General features: G+C 39.6%; 1 protein-coding gene across 1 annotated transcript in view; it reads right to left on the bottom strand.

The window, feature by feature from the left end:
* Window positions 1–23,140, bottom strand: part of dikar — a 72,587-nt gene that overhangs the window by 13,958 nt on the left and 35,489 nt on the right. Inside the window, exons 4-8 of the mRNA XM_067788096.1 lie at window positions 22,182–22,858; window positions 19,646–19,810; window positions 13,789–15,510; window positions 2,868–3,566; window positions 46–170 (exon numbers count right to left, since the gene is read on the bottom strand). Of these exons, the coding sequence (XP_067644197.1) occupies window positions 46–170; window positions 2,868–3,566; window positions 13,789–15,510; window positions 19,646–19,810; window positions 22,182–22,858 (3,388 nt within the window). The remainder of the gene's footprint in view (window positions 1–45; window positions 171–2,867; window positions 3,567–13,788; window positions 15,511–19,645; window positions 19,811–22,181; window positions 22,859–23,140) is intronic.

The raw sequence follows: 23,140 nt of genomic DNA, 5'->3' as shown, positions 1-23,140 counted from the left end.
ATTAGTAAAGGAAGGTTCTTCGAAACTCAAGAAATAAAAACTTACCATTGTTGTGTCCGTTATAAAGGCGACAATTGTTCACAATTAATTTGAAATCATTGCGAAAGTCACTAAATTTATTGTATTCACCATTATCCAGTTTGTCTTCCATCTTTAAGAGATCCATTGGTCTGTAAAAAAAAATTAATTCACAGTTCATGGGTCAAAACGAGCTCTAATTGGTTGGCATTCGCTATGCATGTCTAGGTCGGGCTGTACATGGTGGTATGTCGGTTATTTTATTTCTAATGCATTGGGTATGTAAGGTCTGGAGTGTCAGTAGGACAAATGTCTCCAAAATATATCCTCTATTTAAATTTCAATAAAGCTTGACCTCCGACACCGAAGCTTTGCTTAAGCCAATGAGGTAGCCAACGACATTGAGAAAGCGGAAGATATTTATGACAGATCACAGCTATTTTTTGTTGTTGTTGCAGCGATAAGGATACTCTCTCAAGATTTTAGAAGTGTTATCGATGTTGATGGTCATTTGCCGGATATACTAGAGCCGGTACTTTCCGGTAACAAGTACCATTACGTTACGAGCCCGGTAATCTCGATAACGATTTAATATGGCAGCATTCAACCCTCTAGGCAATATCGCCCACCCACCCCTTGTTGCATTAGGAACTTAGGGTTGCCAGAGCCGCCTCGCCTGCTAAATTTGTATATGGTACATGCATATATGTAGCATAGGTGAGGTTGACAGTTGGGTTGCGGAACCTATGAATGGCGCTTATCAACCTGTTGAGTTCCCTGTTTTCCTGGGCATTCTAAACGTTAGGTTCTATAAGTTTCCAATCAAAATAAGCAGAATGGTGAGATCTGAGAATACATAAAACAGCCGTGGGTACCGTACCGAGAGGTCATCAATGATGTGCACAAAGTGGGAACTCGGGCTGCTTTCACTCAACTTCAATCTGGATACTGTAATACTCTTAAATACACTCTTACTTATTAGGAATGCATTCTGAAAGGCCCACATGTGCACAATGTAGTCCACGTTTTCAAATGCTCCGCCACGAATCCCGTTTAACTGCAATTACACTGTGGTACGACATAATTAAAATTAAATCGTGACGTTGACGACTCTTTATTAGAGGATCTTGTGGAAAAACTGAAAATCATTCGGTCACTATTAACAACGCAATGGGCACATTTTCTTGGAACTGGAAAGCACTTCGGAGCCTGCACAATCGGCGGTCTCTTCCCGGGAAGTGGAAGCCCATACCGTTTCAATGCACAATACAGCACCTTTCTACGATGAAAACTACGCTTGCAATTATTCTAGATGAGTGACAATCGGCTGATTTGGGAGCTTTGGGCGAAAAGTTGTATGAAACACCAAAAAGATGATCTAATATTTCCTTTTCGTCTTGGTTCCATGAACACGTGGCGAAGTATTTAAACGCTAATTGGGATCAAACTGGCAGTTGGGGAATTCACCGACCCCTGGCCGTACGTACAGTGGTTAAAAGAGTAATAACGAGACACTGAAACTCTGAGTCGAAGTGTCTTTATCGATTCGCATAACATAGTTAGCTAAGTCGTTAAACTGAACTATTTTCATATATGCGTAAAGCTCTTTCAGTTCATCAATAAATTTTCTTCGGTTCAAGGCGTTGGTAGCATATAAAGGCCAATAACAAATAAACTTCTTTCGATACCGTTTATGACCCCTACCCATGTGACTGGTCTGCATGGGAAGGGATAGGAAGAAAATTCTTCTTGTGCTCGTACACCTAAAGAGGTCATAGTTGCATAAGTTTTCCAAGGAACTAAAGTTCAGGCTAAGTAGCTTCTTTTTCCGCTGTCAAAAGCTGCGAGGTCGAGCGTGTTGGCAGTCGGGAAATCGGGAAATCGGGAAAATTTTGGAATTAAACGTTTCATTGATTTTACTTTTACTCAGGAATTATCAGCGGGTTAGAGGGCTTATAATATACTCGCGGCAGGTATGCCTGTCGTAAGAACCGACTAAAATACCAAATTGATTCAAGGGTTGTGTAATGCAACCCTTTCAAGGGATTGCCAGCGAATATATAGCTTCTCCAACCCAATTGTCAACCTCAACTACCAGTGGCGAATCCTTTCTTTAGCAGCCGAGGCTCTTGCAAAGGACCTTCAACATTGATAACACTTCCCAGGGCCTTCGGGGAGTGTCCCTATCGCTACAACAACAATAACATAGGAAACTTAGGCTGCAGTAAAAGCAACCGAACGACTCTTTTTTGTGCTCTTGTCAGGCGCTCGTCAAGCTAAAACTCCAGTCATTAGGAGTGACACAGAAATTACATCTAGGAGCAGAAACTAAGATAGGTCCTAGAAAGCTTCTAGTGTTTGCCAAAAGGACGAAGCTATTTTATAACATAGATGTTGATTTTTGATAGGGATTTTCAGTTTGGTCGTTCAAAAAGCTTATAGTAACACTATGGAAAATTTAGTTTAGATGAGGTCCTCATGCAGCAGCTACGCTGGCTAGGCCATGTCATGCGATTGAAAGATGACGATTCGGCTAAGAAAATATTTTTATCGGAATCCGCCTATGGAAGCAGAGAAAGAGGGCGGCTCCCACACCGCTGGAAGAAACAGGTGGATGCCATTTAAACTCCCTTTGTGTACCACTTGGCGCCAGTTGGTAGAGCGAAAAAGCAACTGGCGTGCTTTGTTGGACGGCCATAACCGTTTAAACGGTTAAACGACAATTAAGTAAGTAAGTAAAAGGTCCTCACGGATCGGCCAGAACAACCTAACCTAGCATTGCATCGACTATTTCTATAACCTTAATTAATCAAACTTTAATAACACAAATAATAAATATATATACTCACCTCCGTATAATGGAATAATAACGTGGTGCTATATCCTCCTCAACGGGATCCATAAACGGCCAGGCATCACGGTGGTTCTTTACATAGACGAGCACTTTGTGCATACCAATTTGTAGAACTTCTTCCGTTTCCGTAAAACTGAGAAAATTCATATTCGTGGAATTTTTGGAAGCATAATTAAAGGCGTTCAACGATTTTGATGTTAATTGATGATGATTGGGGGTCATGGCGGCGGAGGAATATATGGAATATGGGGAATTGTGCGTTTGGTGCATATTTTGGTTATGATTATGATTATTATGATAGTTGACAGATGCATTAGTGGAAGAATTTGTGGAGTAGGTTGAGAAGGAGGTAGAGGAGGTTTGAGTATGATGTTGTTGGTTAGTTGATTTATGAGAATTTTGATTTTGATTGTTAGCATGTTTTAAATAGCATTTAGTAACTGCTCTCGCCGCTGATAAATACGTTTTTGCTGCTGTTGCTGTTGTAGTCGTTGTCGTTGCGGATGATGATTCTGCACCATGCGACACATTTCTAAATACAGTCGAGGCGGTATGATTTGAACAAGTGATTTTGGTTGTTGTGGTGGTGGTGGTATTGGTATTGGTGGTGTTGGTGCAGGTGGTGGTGATGATTGTTGAGGTGTTATTATTTTTGGTATTTGAGGTGATGGTACGATTTTTACTAAATACATTTCTACAATTTACATTTTATTAAAATTTTTTTATTTACAAAAACCCAAATTTTTGATATTTAATAATTATAGTAATGCGATAATGAAAAACCAATAGAGATGATAATCAAGTTGTTTTGTCAATATTTACAAGTCACGCAATGGGAGTAGAGTTGCATGTGTGTGTTTGTGTGTGTGAAAGGATAATGATATGAAAGATCACAAATGATATGAAATTTAAGCAAAAGAAGAAGGGAAATGAATTGTTTTATATTTACAATATTTACAGACATTTATGTATATGGGTTTATTTTTCTTTAGAAAACTATCAAGTAAATACGAAACTATGTATCTAACAAACTACACAAACAATAGTAGCGGGCGAAAAATAGATTTATACAAGGCGTAATCAGTACAAGATGATGGCATAACTCCAGTTGATTGCGAATTGCATTTTTTGGCTTCACCTTGCATAGATTCGCCTTGGGTTCATAACCAGTCTAAATGGATCAGGGCATTTACAGCAGCGAACACGAAAATAGCAGTGACTACGTTTACTAAATTTCGTCAATAAAAAGTTATGATGTTCGATAATTTAAGAAAGAGCGAATTGAAATGAATTTTGTTACTGAAACTATGATATGATACAAATATAGAGAGGTTACACTTCCTCTTCTTGTCAGCCCCTCTTTTGACATAAATTGTGTTTTGGCATTCCCTTTTGAAACAGCGCAACCATAAAAGTTCCAAAGCTATATTTTTAATGCAATTCCTCTTGCTGTTTTTTATTTGCCACGAAGCGGAGAATATCTGAAAAATTTGTTTCTTGTGTGAAGCACAGGAAAAGTTACTAGGTAAGACCTAAGGTCTCTCTACACGAGTCGTTTTTTTTTTGTTGGTACTCTTTTTTTGACGTTTATTACTGTTCCGGGCAGGTATTGAACTCAACCGGTATTCCAAGAACATAAATCTACTGCATCCCAGACTGGATACCATCATAGACAGCATAGTTTCTTTTCCACTATTGGGTCTAAAAGCCTTCCGCGATTTACAACCAGATTGACTGAATTTTTGTATGTGTGCGTGTCGGATATTTGACGCTTGCTCCGCGACTATCAAATAAAAAGCCATCAATCAACATTTGCATTGAGAAACCGTAGCGTTCGGACGTGAATATGCCGTCATCGGATGATGATTTTTCTTACTTGCAACTACAGCAGTTTTATTAAATAATAAAAAAATTAATAAAAATTTTATTAAGTAATAATAAAAGCTTTACATTCCATAAAGCTGCTAAACATTGATAATTTTCAATAAATTTTAATATGAATTGCTGTTCTTCCGCGCACTTGTTCATTTTGAATGTCGACACAAACTAAATACAACACTGCGTTTTGTCAATTACACCCCGCGACTATCAAATAAGCTAGCGTCAAATGAAAAAATCAAAAATTTTTGATTTTCATCAACGTGTAGCCGACAAAAAATACGTGTGTCACGAAGCCACCCGACTGCACGAACACATACAAAATTCAGTCAATCTGGTTGTAAATCGCGGAAGGCTCTAAAGCCTTTGCTAGGACAGGCAACTTGTCACTGGTGAGCGGTCCTAACGCTACTACGTAGCTGAGTGACTTAGACGATTGTTCGCCTAAATCGCGTTTGAACAGATCCTTCCCTTAATTGGGCCGCCTTGTGAAATACCGGTGCCGCTTTCACTGCTAAGGGCGCTGCTGCCACGATTGATAAGCTAATGTGAGGTAACACAGACACTTTGGTTTTGCTCTGCGATTCTGAAAGACGCAAAACGTTGCGGTTTCAGTTATCTATAAGATTAACAGGTCGACGAAGTAGTTCCTGATTGGGACGCTAATAGATCGCAGAAATTCCTATGGGATGGTGTCTATCGAAAATGGGAGATCTGAAGAAGAGAGGACGCTCAATGTCATGATCAGAATAATAATAATATTTTGAAGTAGTTAAGGGGAGTTTTTCAAAACTTCCAAAGGCAGGGCATGAATCCCATGTGTGGTGGGAGTCTAAGGACATGCCAAAGCTGGTAGAAAACCTTTATACACCGACAGGGTGGTTTTGCCAAGCAAGTGGTCAGCGTTTAACAAGAAGTACTCTCCTGAAAGGAGTATACTGATTTTGGTTAACTTTTTGGATGCGGCATTTTAGTTGTATTTTAATCAATTCACACTTTTGAACAGCTATCCTTCAAATGTTGATAGCTGAATGCAAATAGCTAATAAAAAATTAAAAATTACCAAAACATTGTTTTGTTGAGACGGCAGTTACCTTTCAGTATTTTGACAACTTACAAAGTTTATGTCAAATACCTCAAACTGGAATTCCTTTGTTTTCTTGTATCATGACTGAAACTATGCAAACCAATTTAAAAAACGTTTTCGAAAATTCGAAAACTTTTACGACAGCTTCGACCATTTGATTTAGTTTTCTGATCCTTTTTTTTTTTTTTTTTTTTGTTGGAATAAGCAATCCCTTTTAGTTCATAAAGTTATAGGTTTCTCACAAAATTCGAGTTGTTTTCTAACAATTTTTTTACGTATTATGTTTCAAATTTTCTTCTGTTTAAAAAATTAAGTTACGCGAATTTTGCATGGAAGAAAATCTGCAACACCCCCACCCCATAAACGAAAATTATCTAAGGACTAAAATTGTTTAAGCTACAAAATTGCATGCTCAAAAGAGTTCCGAAAACACTGAATAATACGTTCGAAAATTTCCAAAAATTTTCTCGAATTTTCGAATATTTTCGAAAACGTTTTTGGAATTGGTTGATACAGTTCCAGTAACAAAATTCATAGCAGTTTTTTCTAACATTATCGAAAATAAAAAAATAAAATCTGATGAAAATTTCCACTGCTATTTTATTATTTGCTGCTGTATGTAATACTTCTACTCAACTTCGATAAAATGTTAATGGAGAGGGGAAAAGTGAAGAAAACCAAACCCTTCAATACTGAAAAGGATTCGATATTCAAAAACTACTAATGCGAGTGAACAGTTTTTGTTGTGTTTATATCCTTGATAGTCCTATTGTCGTAGCCGCGACCAAACTCCTTGAGAACGATTTAACAATAGATCGAAAAATCGCAGTCTAATGTAAGATTGTCCCTATTTGAACAAATATTTCCGTTCGCAAATTTGGACATTTTTTTTTCTCATTTCGTTGTTGATATAAGAGAGAAAACTACAAACTGCGATGACATTGATGAATGGATTTGCGACTCTTTGTTTCGAGAGAGCGCTGTCAAAATGCACATTTTTATAACATTTGCCAAAGATGCCACTCCAAACAAAAATTAATATATCTGAATATTGGGATTTTTGACATACATGATAAAATGATAGTCGAAAATATTTATTTCTTTAAACTTATTTTACAATAATACGACTAGGTAGAGTTAAATATAAATAAATCTAAGTAAAATTTACATTTTGATTAAATTAATTAGTCAAATATTGTAACGCATTTAACTCACAGTGAAAACCAAATATTCTTTTCAAATTTGAGTAAATCGGACCTAGGATGTAATAGTTAACATCATTAGTGGATAGGGCTTACCCTACATGTCTGACGTTCCAGGTTCTGTGATCAAAATGGACTGCTTGCATCAGGACTTCATATTTACAAAACCTGTTTTTAGTGATAACTTTGAATGGGAAATAACATTTACCCTCCGCCTTCGAACTAACAATATTTACACTAAAACAAGTATTTTTATCTTTTTCCCCATAATTTTAGACCGCATTTCTACAGTTGTAGGTCAAACTAAAGTTTACCGAAATGTTTGGCCCGTTTTTCGTTTTAGCTGGCACATTTTTGTTCTGGCACCCGCTTCAACTGGCGCGAGGGATTTATCTGTAATTGTTGTCAGCACAAATTTGAGATAAATCCCTCGTGAGAGTGAAAAAAATGAGAGCGTAAACAAATGTTTCGTATCAAGTCATCTTTGGCGATGGTTTCTAGAATGTATTTCTAAATCACGAATTCTTTATTAGCTAACTTTTCGAGTACTGGGATGCGAACCTCAGTACCTATATTCATACTAGTTTGACTATTCACTCAGCCATATGACTGTCCCGTTGCTCGTTAAAGCCCCGTCACATTAGCAGTTTTTCATTTAGATGCGTTTAACACAATCTTATGCATGATGAGTAGATTGCACGTATTTTTATGGAGAACGGCAAATCGAGCGACACTGGCACCATCTAGCATGAAGTTCTTTAATATTTACAAACCCAACATCTTGCGTTATTGTGGCGATGTTACTGGAATGGAAAAACTTCATTGTGTCATGGCCGAGATTGCTTTTCCCTTTGAACACACCATTTATACTTTGTGTGAATAACTTTGTTTAAGACTTTCCAATAAATACATATATTTTATATGCGAAACACCTTTTACAGAACTGTTTTGGTGACACTGTTATTATCCCAACCTGGTTTTGAGACTTCGCAAAAACATTTTCTTCAGCTGTGCCGCAATAGGCCTGATTACATTCACGACGGCGGCTACGAGCGACATCTGTCAAATTATTTTTATACTCGCATAACGGTAATCCGTAACGGCATAAACTAATCGAGATAGATATTACTTACTAACTAAATTGGCGCTTAACCGTCTAAACGGTTATGGCCGTCCAACAAGGCGCACCAGTCGCTCCTTCGCTCCGCCAACCGGCGCCAATTGGTCACACCAAGGGAGTTTAAATCGTTTTCCACCTGGTCCTTCCAACGGAGTGGGGGCCGCCCTCTACCTCTGCTTCCATAGGCGGGTTCCGATAGAAACACTTTCTTGGCAGGAGCATCATCTTTCATTCGCATAACATGGCCTAGCCAGCGCAGCCGCTGCGTTTTAATTCGCTGAACTATGTTGATGTCTGCGTATAGCTCGCACAGCTCATCATTAAATCTTCTTCGGTACTCGCCAACGCGTAGGGGTCCATAAATCTTTCGAAGAACTTTTCTCTCGAACACTTCCAAAGCCGCTTCATCTGCTGTTGTCATGGTCCATGCTTCTGCCCAATATAGCAGGGCGGGTACGATAAGTGACTTGTAGAGTATGATTTTCGTTCGCCGAGATAGGACTTTACTTTTCAATTGCCTACCTAGTCCAAAGTAGCATTTATTGTCAAGATTAATTCTTCGCTGGATCTCAGTGCTGACGTTGTTGCTAGTGTTGATGATGTTCCCAAATAAACGAAGTCTTTTACTATTTCGAAATTATGGCTGCCAACAGTAGCGTGGTTGCCAAGGCGCATATGCGCTGGCTCTTTGCTCGATGACAGCAGGTACTTCGTTTTGTCCTCATTCACCATCAAACCCATCTTTACCGCTTCTTTTTCCAGTTTGGAGTAAGCAGAACTAACAGCGCGGGTGTTTAGGCCGATGATGTCAATGTTATCAGCATATGCCAGTAATTGCACGATTTTATAGTATATTGTTCCAGTGCGGTTAAGTTCTGCAGCTAGTATAATTTTCTCCAGCATCAAATTAAAGAAATCGCACGATAGGGGGTCACCCTGTCTGAAACCTCGTTTAGTTTCAAACGGCTCGGAAAGGTCCTTCCCAATTCTGACTGAACTGATGGTGTTGCTCACCGTCATTTTGCACAGCCGTATAAGTTTTGCGGGGAAACTAAATTCAGACATAGCGGCATACAGGCAGCTCCTTTTCGTGCTGTCGAAGGCGGCTTTAAAGTCGACGAAGAGGTGATGTGTGTCGATTCTTTTTTCTCGGTTTTTTTTCCAAGATTTGGCGCATTGTGAAAATCTGGGCGATGGTAGATTTACCAGGTCTGAAGCCGCACTGATAAGGTCCAATCAGCCGGTTCACGGTGGGCTTCAATCTTTCGCACAATACACTTGAAGGACTTTATATATATATAAGTTGGTGCATTTTGCAGTATCCCCCTTCTTGTGGACTGGGCAAAGAACACTTAGATTCCAACCGTCGGGCATGCACTCTTCCTTCCGGCAATCCATCAGCGCCCACGGTCTTGTTGTTTTTCAATCTGGTTATTGCTATTCTAACTTCGTCATAATCGGGCGGGGGGATATATATTTCATCATCATCGATTACGGGATCGGGTTCTTCTCTGCGCGGTGAACTGCTGCCTCCATTTAGGATAACAGAGAAGTTTCCCCTCCATAATCTAAGCACTCTCTGGACATCAGTTACAAGGTCGCCGTTTTCGTTCCTACAGGAGTTGGCCCCGGTCTTAAAACCTTCCGTCTGTCGCCGTATTTTTTGGTAAAATTTTCGGGCGTTATTCCTGGTGGCTAGCAGCTCAAGCTCCTCGCACCCATGCCTTTCTGCTTCTGCTTTTTTCTTCCTGAAAAGGAAGTAGAGGTTTCGCTTCCTTTTTCAACTCACGATAGCGTTCACACACTCCTCTGGTCGCGCTCGCTTTTAACGTAGCCCTGTAGGCAGCGTCTTTTCTTTCAGTTGCAACGCGGCATTCTTCATCGTACCAGTTGTTTTTTCGTGGTCGCCGGTAACCAATTTTTTCCTCGGCGGCAGTACGAAGTGCTTTGGAAATATGCTCACACTGCTCCTGTATTCCTTCAGGATGAGTTGTGCTCTCAGGTGTGAGAGTCGAGTTGCGAAAACATTGGCAGTCTGTTGTGATTGTTCCCTGGTTTTAGCTGCGTTAGGGCGGGTGCGTATTTTGGCTGCAACGAGATAATGGTCCGAGTCGATGTTAGGTCCTCGGATCGTGCGCACATCTAAAACACTGGAGACATGCCGTCCGCCTATCACAACGTGATCGATCTGATTGCGAGTATTTCGATCAGGAAACAGCCATATAGCTTGATGTATCTTTCTTTGCATGAACCTCGTGCTGGATATGACCATGTTTCGAGCACCGGCAAAGTCAATCAGCCTCAGTCCGTTAGGGGAAGTTTCAGTGTGTAAGCTGAACCTTCCGACTGTAGGGCCAAAAGCACCTTCTTTCCCCACCCTGGCGTTAAAGTCACTAAGCACGACTTTTATATCGTGACGGGGGCAGCGCTCGTATGTGCGTTCTAATTGTTCATAAAAAGTTTCTTTCACCTCATCGTCTTTCTCCTCTGTCGGCGCATGGGAGCAGATGAATGATATATTAAAAAATTTTGCTTTTATTCGGATAGCCGCGAGACGTTCGTCCACAGGTGTGAACGCCAGAACTTGGCGACAAAGTCTCTCTACCACCACGAGTCCGACGCCGAAACTGCGCTAGATGTCACAATTTGCGATCTTCTTCCTTGCTTCGTCCAACGCATTTCTTGGATGGCGGTGATGTCAGATTTTGCTCTGACGAGGACATCAACCAGCCGGGCATATGCACCAATCCCATTCAGGGAGCGGACGTTCCAGATGCATGCCCTCAATTCAAACGTTTGCCATGATCGTCATCAATAGAGTGTATTCATCCGAGGCATGTTGTTATATTTCATTGGAGTATGGTTTTACGTGGCGGGTCCCAAGCCCAGCGCACAACCCGCTCAGCGGGGGTGAAAATATTACTTGGCACGTTTATATAGCGAGCCGCTTGCTTCAAGACAGACGCCCGCTTGCAGCCGCACCTAGAGGTGTACAAACACTGCCGATGAGATCCCCCCGGCTAGCCCTTAAACCGATTTTGCCAGAGTGGCCTAGCCAGGTTGTCGCCTTCTCACATTAGCTCACCCAGAGGATACTTGGCCGCAAGCGACCTGCAGTAGTGAGCTGCTTGAACCGCATGCAAAAGAATCGCTCTGGCCATTCCCAGGTGAATGGCGGTCAGAAGCTTTCCCCACTTTCGTGGACTTCTACACACGGCTCCACCCTCTCTCGAGATAGATATAGACTTCTATATATCAAAATTATCTGGGCGAAAAAAGAAATTCATTTAGCCATGTCCGTCCTTCTGTCCGTTAACACGATAACTTGAGTAAATTTTGAGGTATCTTAATGAAATTTGGTATGTAAGTTCCTGGGCACTCATCTCAGATCGCTAAATGAACGAAATCGGACTATAACCACGACCACTTTTTCGATATCGAAAATTTCGAATCCCCGAAAAAGTGCGATAATTCATTACCAAAGACGGATAAAGTGATGAAACTTGGTAGGTAGGTTGACCTTATGATGCAGAATAGACAATTTTTTAAATTTTGGACAATGGGCGTGACACCGCCCACTTTTAAAAGAAGGTAATTCAAAAGTTTTGCAAGGCGTAATTTGGCAGTCGTTGAAGATATCATGATGAAATTTGGCAGGAATGTTACTCCTATTACTATATGTGTGCTAAATAAAAATTAGCAAAATCGGATGATAAACACGCCCACTTAAAAAGAAAAATTTTTAAGTCAAATTTTAACAAAAAATTTAATATCTTGCAACTCCAGTAATGATATGGTGCAACAAAATAAAAAAAATAAAAGAAAATTTCAAAATAGGCGTGGTCCGCCCTTTTTCATTTAATTTAATGCCATAAGTCGAACAAAATATTACCAATCCTTGTGAAATTGGGTAAGGGCATAGCTTCTAAGCCGATAACTGTTTTCTGTGAAAATGGGCAAAATCGGTTGAAGCCATGCCTACTTTTTAAACACAGTCGACCGTTAACACGATACCTTGAGCAAAAATCGATATATCTTTACTAAACTTAGTTCGGGTACTTATCTGGACTCACTTTATCTTGGTATTAAAAATGGGCGAAATCCGACTATCGAAAATTTCGAAAAATGAAAAAATGCCATAATTCTATACCAAATATGAAAAAAGGGATGAAATATGGTGATTCTGGGTCACCCTTGTCCACGTTTTGGTCTATATCTCGAAAACGCCTTCACATATACTACTAAGGGCCACTCCATTTAAAAGCCCTCATTAATACCTTTAATTTGATACCCATATCGTACAAACACATTATAGTCACCCTGGTCCACCTTTATGGCGATATCTCGAAAAGGTGTCCACCTACAGAACTAAGGTCCACTCCCGTTTAAAATGCTCCTTACCACCTTTCATTTGATACCCATATCGTACAAACAAATTCTAGAGGCAACCCTGGTCCACCTTTATCGGAATATCTCGAAAAGCCGTCCACCTATAGAACTAAGGCCCACTCCCTTTTAAAATACTCAATAACACCTTTCATTTGATACCCATATCGTACAAACACATTCTATAGTCATCCCTAGTCCACCCTTTCGGGGATATCTCGAAAAGGCTTCCACCTATAGAACTAAGGATCACTCCCTTTTAAAATACTCATTACCACCTTTGATTTGATATCCATATCGTACAAAGTCATTCTAAAGTCACCCCTGGTCCACCTTTATGGCGATATCTCGAAAAGGCATCCACCTATAGAACTACGGCCCACCCCCTTCTAAAATACTTTTTAATACCTTCCATTTGATACCCATGTCATACAAACACATTCCAGGGTTTCCCTCGGTTCATTTTCCTACATGGTTATTTTCCCTTATGTTGTCACCATAGCTTTCAACTGAGTATGCAATGCTCGGTTACACCCTAACTTAGCCTTCCTTACTTGTTACATACATATGTTCTTATGGGGAGTCGTTATTTTCGGTGCGACAGAGCAGCACGACAATCAATCACGAGTGCCGTTGTCGCCAGATTAAACCTAAGTCTATTTTTGGCAAACAACAGAAAGTGACGTCCTTTTTCTCTCGCCAATTAAAACTAAAATTGAAGTAAATAACAAATAATATACATAAGTTAAAATCATTAACTTAAGGTATTTTTTAGCATAATTAATATTTTTTTCTAAATTTAAGCCACTGTTTGATTTAATTTATATTTATGGCTGCCACATTTAAAGAAATCACGTAGCCAATTCTTTGCTACGGTTATCGTCAATCCTTGCTTTACTGTGGCTGTGGTCCGTAGCTGCCTTGTTCAATGTAATCAGGCCTACTCAGTTGAAAACAACAGGTGGATAAAGACTTGCCACTCTCACGAAGTTTCCAATTGACATCAGTTTTTTTTTTTCTTAAGTTTTAACACAACAAAAATTCTCACTTGCGTTTAAGATATATAAAATAAAGCAAAATTAAAGAAAACATATGGAATCACACAAACAAGCAACAGCAAGAAAACGCGTAAAGAATTTTGTTAATTAACAAAAACAAAATTCTATTTAGCTATATATGAATAAAACTAGAATGAGAAGCAGATTAGAAAATTTTTGCTCATAAAAAACACAAAGATACATACTCTTCTGCGCTTTTATCTGACGGTAACGACGCTGACTTCGAATTACTAACAGCAGCTGTGACTAGCACTGCAGGTTTGGTTTCTGAAGGTGCTGACGCTGCCGCCACCGCCGCTGCTGCTGCGGCTACTGCTGCCATTTTCTTTTTATGCCCACCACCATGACTCTTTTCCGTAGCAGTAGCACTTACTTCTGTGGAGGTAGTAGAGGTAGTTGCCGCTGTTGTGCTATGCTTCGAATGCTTTTTGTGACCAGCGCTACCACCTGTTGATGTTAATGACTTTGTTTTACCCTCAGCAGCACGTTCAGGCAGTGTAGTCGTCGTTGTTGACGTAGTCGTCGTAACAGCAGAAGCATCCTCACGCAATAATGGTGGTATAAAAATATTTCCAGTGAGTGAAGAGAGCGAATTGTTGGTTTGTCTACCGGGCAACTTCATATTGCTAGTTGGTGCCATATCATGCGTTGATATACCCACAACCACTTCCTTTTTAATAGCAGCACTACTGATAACGTACTGCGAAGCGGTGCCAACCGCTGTACTTGTGGTATCGGTTAAGGCTTCGACAACACCTACAGCAGCAGTTAATTCATGCAAATCTGTGGTTGTCACAGCATCAACGCCACCACTAACTTGGCGACAGAAATTTTCTTTGTCCTCGGGACTCAGTGAAGGTGTATGCGTCGTCAGCACCACGTGATGACTTCCATGTGAGTTATTCTGGCCGTGGCTAATGGTGTGACTGTGCACATGCGCTCGTGATTGATGGCCTTTATTGCTGCTGCTGTTAGTGCTACTTTTTTTAACTTTGCTGTTGCTGCTTTTGCTGCTGCTGCGCGTTTTGTTTGCTTTGGTAGTTTTGCTTTTTTGGCTATTCGTGTTACTGTTGCTATTGCTGCGGCTGTTGCTGCTGCTGGTGCTGGCACTCGAATTTTGTGTTTTAATTAAGGTGTCCTCCTCTTTCACCGCGATCGGTAGTATTGCTGCTAATTGAACGATGTTCGTCGAAGCCGGTATCCTGTTGCTGTCGTTACCGCTAGCAACGCCTACACCACCAACAGTCGTATGCCGATGACGTCGCCTATGTTCGCGTGATTTTTTCTTTTGCTTCTTTTGTGATTTCTTCTTTTTATGTGATTTTTTTGATTTCACTGGTCTTGCTTTTATTGCTACAGCCTCCTGCGCAGTTTCCTCTAACTCTTCTAGCTTTGTTGGTTCAAAACATAACGGAAAGTAGAGTTCTGTTGCCGCGCCTGTTTGGGCATATGCTGATGAAGCGATCTTATAAGCTGACTCACTATTTTGATTCAAAACTGCATATGATTCTTCTTCACCGAACTCATCTCGCGGTTCCGCTTTGATATTTTGCAAGAGTATATGCTGTTGTATTGGCAAAAAATCTCTGGTATTAGAGTCTGGTTCAGTGGCAAGTAGCTGTGTGTCTAAACCCGTTGATATGCAATCAATTGGTGTGGTGCAAGGGGACTGTGCAAGTTGTTGAGCTCTATAGTAATACTCCACTTGTTGCTCCGCAGTTTTGTGCCCGTTATGCTCACTGTTTACGTTATCCTCGTTTTCTTCGCCCTCCTCTTCGTCTTCGCCTTCGGGTGTCAAACAAAATGTTTCACGATGACAAAGAAATTCACTGGAATTGGTAGTTGCTGTGCGCCGCAAAGAGCTAGCATAAGTAGAGATGCCGCTTGCAGTGGAAGTGGATTGAGAACTGCAAATATAAAAAGGAATCTTTTAGTCTCTTGCTTACTTACAAAGAAATTACTTTGAAAACTAGAAGTAAATACTTTATAAACACACAATATTAATGCGCGTGACGACGATGAGATTTTGTGATTTTTGCGAATTTTCGAGTGTTAGAGATGTGAATGAGTTTCCTTGATTTGCAAACAATCAAATCAAAGTAAGAAGATTAAAACATAAGAAAAAAAGCAAATTTAAGAAGCAACTGTTAATGATATCACATTAAAGACAAAATGAAACCCTGTAAACTAGGGGCTTTAAAGCACATTTTCTTAAGCTTTGGACGCGTTGCCGCTTTCTTCGTTTTGAAATGAGCAAAGCGGGGGTGTACGTAAATTTAATTGTGGAAAACGCATGGCTGACCGAACTTTGCCTCATAAATTCAATACAACTTGGCAACTCTAACCAAACAAATATTGGAAAATAACAACATAAACTCGTTTGATATCCGTAACCTGAAATAATAACGAAAACAAAGTCGAAACTATAACCAAATTAAATAAAATTATTCCTGGACACAACCCTCCCCCCCCCCCCCCCCCCCCCCCCCATAACCCAGCAATGATCCCAAACAGTACAATAATCGGTAAAAAAATTTCGGGATTGTCCCGAACTGATTCCGAGCACAATCGCTAAATAATCTGGAAAACAATATTTTTATGATCAAAAGTCGCGCCCAAATAGTACAGAAATGAACAATTCCTAATTAATTTCGCAATCATCTCCGAAACGAGTCCCGAAGAAAATCACGAAGTAGTCTCAAAATTATTCTAAAATGGTTCGAAAATATACCTAAAATGATACCGAAAACGATAGATTATTTTTAAAAAAATACGGAAGTAGTTCCGAATTGATCCTGCAACGCCGGATATGATCCCAAACACAACCTCGAACTGCTCCCAAAATAGTCTGAAATTGACCCTGAAAACAATCCCGATTTCCAATTAGTTCGGAAATTATTATGAAAACAATCAAGAAATTATTCTGAAAGCTCTTCGGTAACTGCCTCGTTTTTAAGTTTAGGTGGCAATTCTGTATAGTAACCCCAATTGAATTCTTTATATTGAGATACTATATAAAATACCTTTCGTTTGATACACGTATCGGCACATCATACAATTCTTGTATTTAAAATTTCGTGTACGATCTACGCATCGAATCTTATCCAAATCGGTTAAACCGTTTCCGACATTATAGTGGATATACAAACACACAATAATAGCTCATCATAAAACAGTCAATCGCTTCTAATTTGAAAGCTCTGCTTTTTTTGGTATAATCTATTATCCAGCGACTCAAAGCCTGTTTCGAGTGTGGATCAATGGATTTAAGTGTACCTAAGTGGGGAGCGGTTAGAATGCTAAATGGCGGAATTCTTTGGCAGGATCTGATGGCCTCTAGTTGCGGCAGCAAGTATATCAAGCGACTCGGTATGTAAACGCATTTTCGTGTTTTAATTGAAAACGGCGATTGTGAGAGCTGTCCCCCAGCGGGATAAGGGGTCATAATATACCCGCGGTAGGTATGCCTGTCGTAAGAGGCGACTAAAATACCAGATTCAAGGGGCTGTGTAGCGCAACCCTTCAGGTTGCCAGCGCAATATACAGCTTCTCCAAACCCAATTGTCAACCTCACCTATCCACGGCGAATCCTGTTTCACTAACAGACGAGGCTCTGGCGACCCTAAGCTCCTAATGTAACTTGGGGGTGGGGAGGGAGGGATGGCCTGAAGGTTTAATGTAGCCATATAAATCGTTCCCGAGATGGTCGGGCTACCACCTTAATGGTGCTGTATTACCGGAGCGTACCGGATATGTATCCGGCAAAGGACCATCACATCGATAACACTCCCCAAATCTTTCGGGGAGAAACCTTATCGCTACAACAACAACAACATTGTGAGAGCTGTTATTTGCGATATCTGTTTTTTATTTGAAAGGAGCCCTCCAATCTTTCGCCTTTCCTTCTTAAAAAATTGGTACGATACGATGTCAGGACTTGGATAACAAAAACTTCGATAACACTCCCCAAAGCCTTCGGGGAGCAACCTTATCGCTACAACAACAACAACATTGTGAGAGCTGTTATTTGCGATATCTGTTTTTTATTTGAAAGGAGCCCTCCAATCTTTGGCCTTTCCTTTTTAAAAAATTGGTACGATACGATAGGGTCACATGCTAATAACTTAGGACTCGTCAGTAACAGCAGATATATGAAGTACGAGCTGCAAGAGAAAAAAGTTGAATACCTTCTGTGTTCGTGCCCTGCGCTCGCGAGACCGAGCCTCCAGCTACTACAGGCGGCAGTTTCCAGATCTCAAGGCAGCTATTAAGCTAGGTGCTAGAAAACTGATTGTATTTGCCAAGAGGACGGAGTTATTCTATAAGATAAGTCCTAGTGCCTATCTTGGGGCTTTTGTGTTTGGTCGTCAAACAAATTCTGGTATCACTATCAACACATTCAGTCTATAAATAAATAAATGTAAGGCGCGATAACCTACGAAGAGATTTTAGCCCGAGCTGCTCTTCCAATTTGCGTCGTGCTCCTTTTTTAATTTTTCGTACAAATTGACCTACTTGTTTTATGCCGACTCCGAACGGCATCTGCGAGCCAGATGAGTTTTCACTGAGAGCTTTTCATGGCATAAAAACACTCGGAGTGCTTGCCAAACACTGCCGAGGGTCGACCCCGCTTAGGAAAAATGTCTTCTTATTCACATTCAGTCTATGTGAGGTCTTTATTGCTCGGCCAGTCCAACCTAACCTGAGATATAAACTGAAACGTTCAAAGTTCCATGTTGTGTTTTTCGAATCCAGAATTATTGATAGCTCAGGAACAAGCATGACAAAGAGTTGTATAATAAAATAAATGGAAACACATTTTAGCGAAAAATCGTATAACTAGTTCAATTTAACCTCAAAAACTTATACGAGCTTAACTAAAATATGAAATGAACGACTTCAAATTAATTTAGAACTAAGTATAAAAATATATGAAATTAAATGCAATAAATTTATAAGTAAAAAAGCATGCTTACATAGTTTATTTTTATTATTTTTATTTAACAATTTTTGAGTTGAGTAACGGAACCAAACATGTGATATAACCACAATATAACGGAAATAAACGTAAATTAATGGCTGTCGCTGTAGAGTCGTTACAATTTTGGACTGCAGAAATTGTTTTTAATAGTTGATTTTTTTCGACCAAATTCTCAACGCTGTTCGTTTTGTTTTTTCTCTCACAGCACGGTATTACTTTTCAGAGTTTTAAGAAAACTTGCGTTTTTGTATGATTATTTTTGTAATGCTTAAGTCAGTTGCTGTCTTATGAAGTGCTGAAGTTAGTTTAACTGAGTTAGATTTCTATTCTCATTATTTGAATTGAGACTATTATGAGTATTTGTTCTTTTTTTTATTGCCTACATAATGACTTATTGTAATTATGAATCAAATTGTCTTATATTTCATAATTAAAATTAAAACAGTAAAAAAGGGTGTATATGATCAAGTTCGAAACACAAGAATCAAGGGCGAATTTCAAATGAGCGAGAGCAATTGAGTATGTAGAGATTTTCTTTTTTTTTTTTGTTAATTTTGTGAGTCTGATTTGGTATATCTTTTAAAAATTATTATGATCTTGAGGTAGATGGACTAAGTTCTTCATGAACAAAAACCGATTTCCAGTTTTTATGTTTATATAATGTGTTTTTGAATTATGTGTGTGTGCTATTTTGAAAATTATGTTTTATAAAGTATGCGCATGCGTAAAAGTTCATTTACTATACTGCGTTTGTCTTCTCGTTTTTTGTGTTCTTCTCTTGTTTTTTTTTTTATTCTTTGTACTGTGATGCTGTTCTGTGTGTCGTAATTATTTGTATGATTTATGTTGATGAATGAGAATGAGAGCAACTGATATGCATTTATGCATTCATTATCATTTTATGATTACAATTTTTCTCAAAGTGTTATGGTGTTTTCTTTGATAATTTTTTGTTTTGTAATTCTGTTAGATTTTTGGTATTTCTGGAAGGTTTTTTGTCGTCGTTTTCGTTTTTTTTTTCTTTCAGTTATTAAGTAGTATTTGCAGGTTCTCTTGCTAACCGTCTACTTGCTCTGGCCTGTACGGAGGACAACTGCTGATGTTTCAAATTTGGTGGCGGCTCAAACTGATAGCGTTGACGTTCGCGCAGCAAACGTTCCTGTTCTTGACGCGCTTTTAGCTCGACAATATTACGTATGCGTGACGAATTGCGCACTTGAAGTAGTCTGAAATGAAAAAGAATGGAAAAGTGTTGCGAAATGAAACAAGTAGTGGTTTATTAGTTAATAGCATAAGGTAAATATACTGCTGACTAAGACTATCAGTAACATCCCCCCAGTGGGTTAGGGGGTCAGAATATACCCGCGGTAGGTATGCCTGTCGTAAGAGGCGACTAAAATACCAGATTCAAGGGGCTGTGTAGCGCAACCCTTCAGGTTGCCCTATCCACGGCGAATCCTGTTTCACTAACAGACGTGCCTCTGGCGACCTCAAGCTCCTCATGGAACTTGGGGGTGGGGAGGGAGGGAAGGCCTGAAGGTTTAATGTGGGCACATAAATCGGTCCCGAGATTGTCGGGCTAGCACCTTAATGGTGCTGTGTTACCGGAGCGTACCGGATCTGTATCCGGCAAAGAACCATCACATCGATAACACTCCCCAAAGCCTTCGGGGAGCAACCTTATCGCTACAACAACAACAACAACTATCAGTAACATAGGACAACTCCTTGGATGCTATTAGATGCTATGTACGTAGAAGCTGTAAACAAAAACTCCTGGAACCATTTCATTGTACGAGACCAAATTTGAACAAAGATACTCAACGGAGGAGTCCTTAAACACCTATTTCCTTGTTTCCTCCGTGTACTATAAAGTCGAGCTCTTTAGAGGTAAGCACGGCTCTCAGAGGGGTTATTTTTTGTCGTAATTAAACAACAACAAATAACAATTGGCGTTTTATTGTTTTTGTTGTTGTATTAACGATAAAGACACTCCCAAAAGTTTTGGGGAGTAGTATCGATGTTAATGGGCCTTTGCCGGCTACAGATCCGGTACGTTACGGTAACAAGCACCATTAAGGTATTAGTTCGTCAATCTCGGGAATAATTAATATGATTACATTAGACCTTCTAGGCTGCCCCCCTCCCCAGAGCCTCGCCTGCTAAATATATGTATGATACATTAATATTTGTAACAGGACTGCCCTCGCGTAGGTGAGGTTGACAATTGGGTTGCGGAAGCTCTGAAGCTATAAAGCTTTGTATTACGGTTATCAACCACTTGAATCCCGGTATACTGGTTTGCTCTGCCGCATAATTTATTTCGATTCGATTAACTAATAAATTAAAACAGATATTCTACTGAAGCAAACTGACACGTTTGACACACTCATCTTGATGTTGCAGATAAGTAGTAGATACGACCACGTCGTACCCTTCCTTTCAGCTCAGGATTCACCACTCGTTGATGAAGTTAATAAAAAGCTTTGACCTTAAATAACTCAAATGCCTCATAACTGATTGAAGCGAAAGCGGATCGCGCACCTAGATCAATAGCCAGCTAGCTCAAAAATCTGAATGAAAGGTGAGAGATAGTTTTGCTCGTTTTCTGGGCATTGCTATTTATTGAGTTTTGATTAAATCAAGAGGATATCAACAAATATGAGACATAGAGGAATGAGCGAAACCTAGAAGACCGAAGATTCGAGAATTAATGATCCAGAACACTGTAGAGACGTTCAAGTGTGGCAATGTAAGACTGCGTTCCGCAACACATGTGATCAGTTTAATTTTAATACGCTGTAAGTGAACTACTTGAAGAGCACTCAAGTTTGAAATTTTACTGTTTTTGCTACGCCACCCTGCGTGTAGTTAAAATATGCTCGCGATAGGTATAGCGATCGTAAAAGGCGAGTAAAATACCAAGGCTATCTAATCCTGAGTGATGACAACTCGAAAGGGAGCAATGCGGGCAGGTGTATCGATTGCACGATCGCATCATGGTTGATAAAAGCTACCTGATATGATGTATCGCTTGATACTTGTATACAGGTCTCATCTCCTGTCCTTGGAATCGGTCCCCTCGTGTTAGATTCGCGGTGCGCTGTGCTTTCATCTCGCATGTATGGTTTTTTTTTTCTTAAAAAGTAAAGAAACAGGATTCGCCGCGGTTGGGAGGGGTTAACAATTGGGTTTCAGAAACTATAAATTGCGCTTGCAACTCCTTGAAAGGGTTGCGCTACACAGCCTCTTTAATTATTTGGGTATTTTAGTCGTCCCTTGCGAGAGGCATAGCTGCCGAGGGTATATTCTAAGCCTCCTAACCCGCTGCGGGTTTCACAATATTGTATGTTGCCCTAGTACACATTTTGGTTAACATCTTTAGAGCCTTTGTTTTAACCAGACACACAAGACTTCAAATATATCGAGTTTTATGTGCTAGAAAAATCAGTTTCAATATGCAATATTGTTTACATCAGTTAAACAAGCACATTTTTACTATAAAACTTATCTCTTAGTAGATATGTATGTATCAAGTCTAACCAATAAATATTAAATTAAAATAAAAACAAATAAAAAATAATTGATTATACTCACTTTCTTCGACGCAAACGTTCACGTTCACGAAATAGTTGCGGTAATTTGGGTAAAAAATTCTCATCCAATATTTGATATAATTCACGTTCTTTAGCATTCGTTGATGATTTAAATTTACTAGCCAAATTTTGCCAATCCTCTTCGGTAAAACAAATTACTTGCCATACAGTTTTATCGCCAGAGTTACCATTTACTAATGAATTTGCGGATTTACTACCGGCACCACCTCCAACACCACCACCGCTACCATTCAATGATGTTGATTTTGGTTTGTCTTCACGATATAATCGCGTGCCATAGAAATACCAATAGCTAGAATTTTTTGAATCGTAACCGAGCGGTTCAACACGCAAGCTATCCGCTTCCAAATTGCTCAATATAACTTGTACATCGCATGAATCAAGACGAAAATGGCATAAATCATGAAGAATTTGTAAACGTTTGCGCACTGGCAACGATTGAAAGTCAATGTCCGTATCAAAATGATTTTCGGTATTGTGTATGCGACACTGTTGGCGTAGAAAACGCCTCAAGAACATTTGATAATTGCTATGGGTTATTTCTTTAGCTACCGATTTGAGTGCATCGCAACCCTTGAGTAAGCGTACAATTAACTCTGGTACAAGAGCGATTTGATCTTCATCAGTGCCATCCGATAGAAGCGCCGACTCAAGATCCTGTAAGATAAAATAGATAATGAAACGAGATTTAAGTATCTTGGTACAAATATACAATTTTCACAAGATATGCAATTTTAGTTGGTATTAACAAATATTTCTAGTTATACTTAGTGACCGTCCTGTGAATTCCTTGGGTTGTTGAGAGCTTGAGGAGCACGATCGGTGAATTTATTGCAAGGTTTTTCATATTTTCTAGCAGAAACGTCTTTAGGCTTTTTTGTTTATGAAATGAGATTTGCAAACAGGCAAATTAGGAAATCTCGGCTTAATTATGTAAAG

The sequence above is a fragment of the Eurosta solidaginis genome, chromosome 5 (assembly GCF_040869045.1).
Source record: "Eurosta solidaginis isolate ZX-2024a chromosome 5, ASM4086904v1, whole genome shotgun sequence".
NCBI classification, from domain to species: Eukaryota; Metazoa; Arthropoda; class Insecta; order Diptera; family Tephritidae; genus Eurosta; species Eurosta solidaginis.
This window is presented reverse-complemented; position numbering and strand designations above follow the sequence as displayed.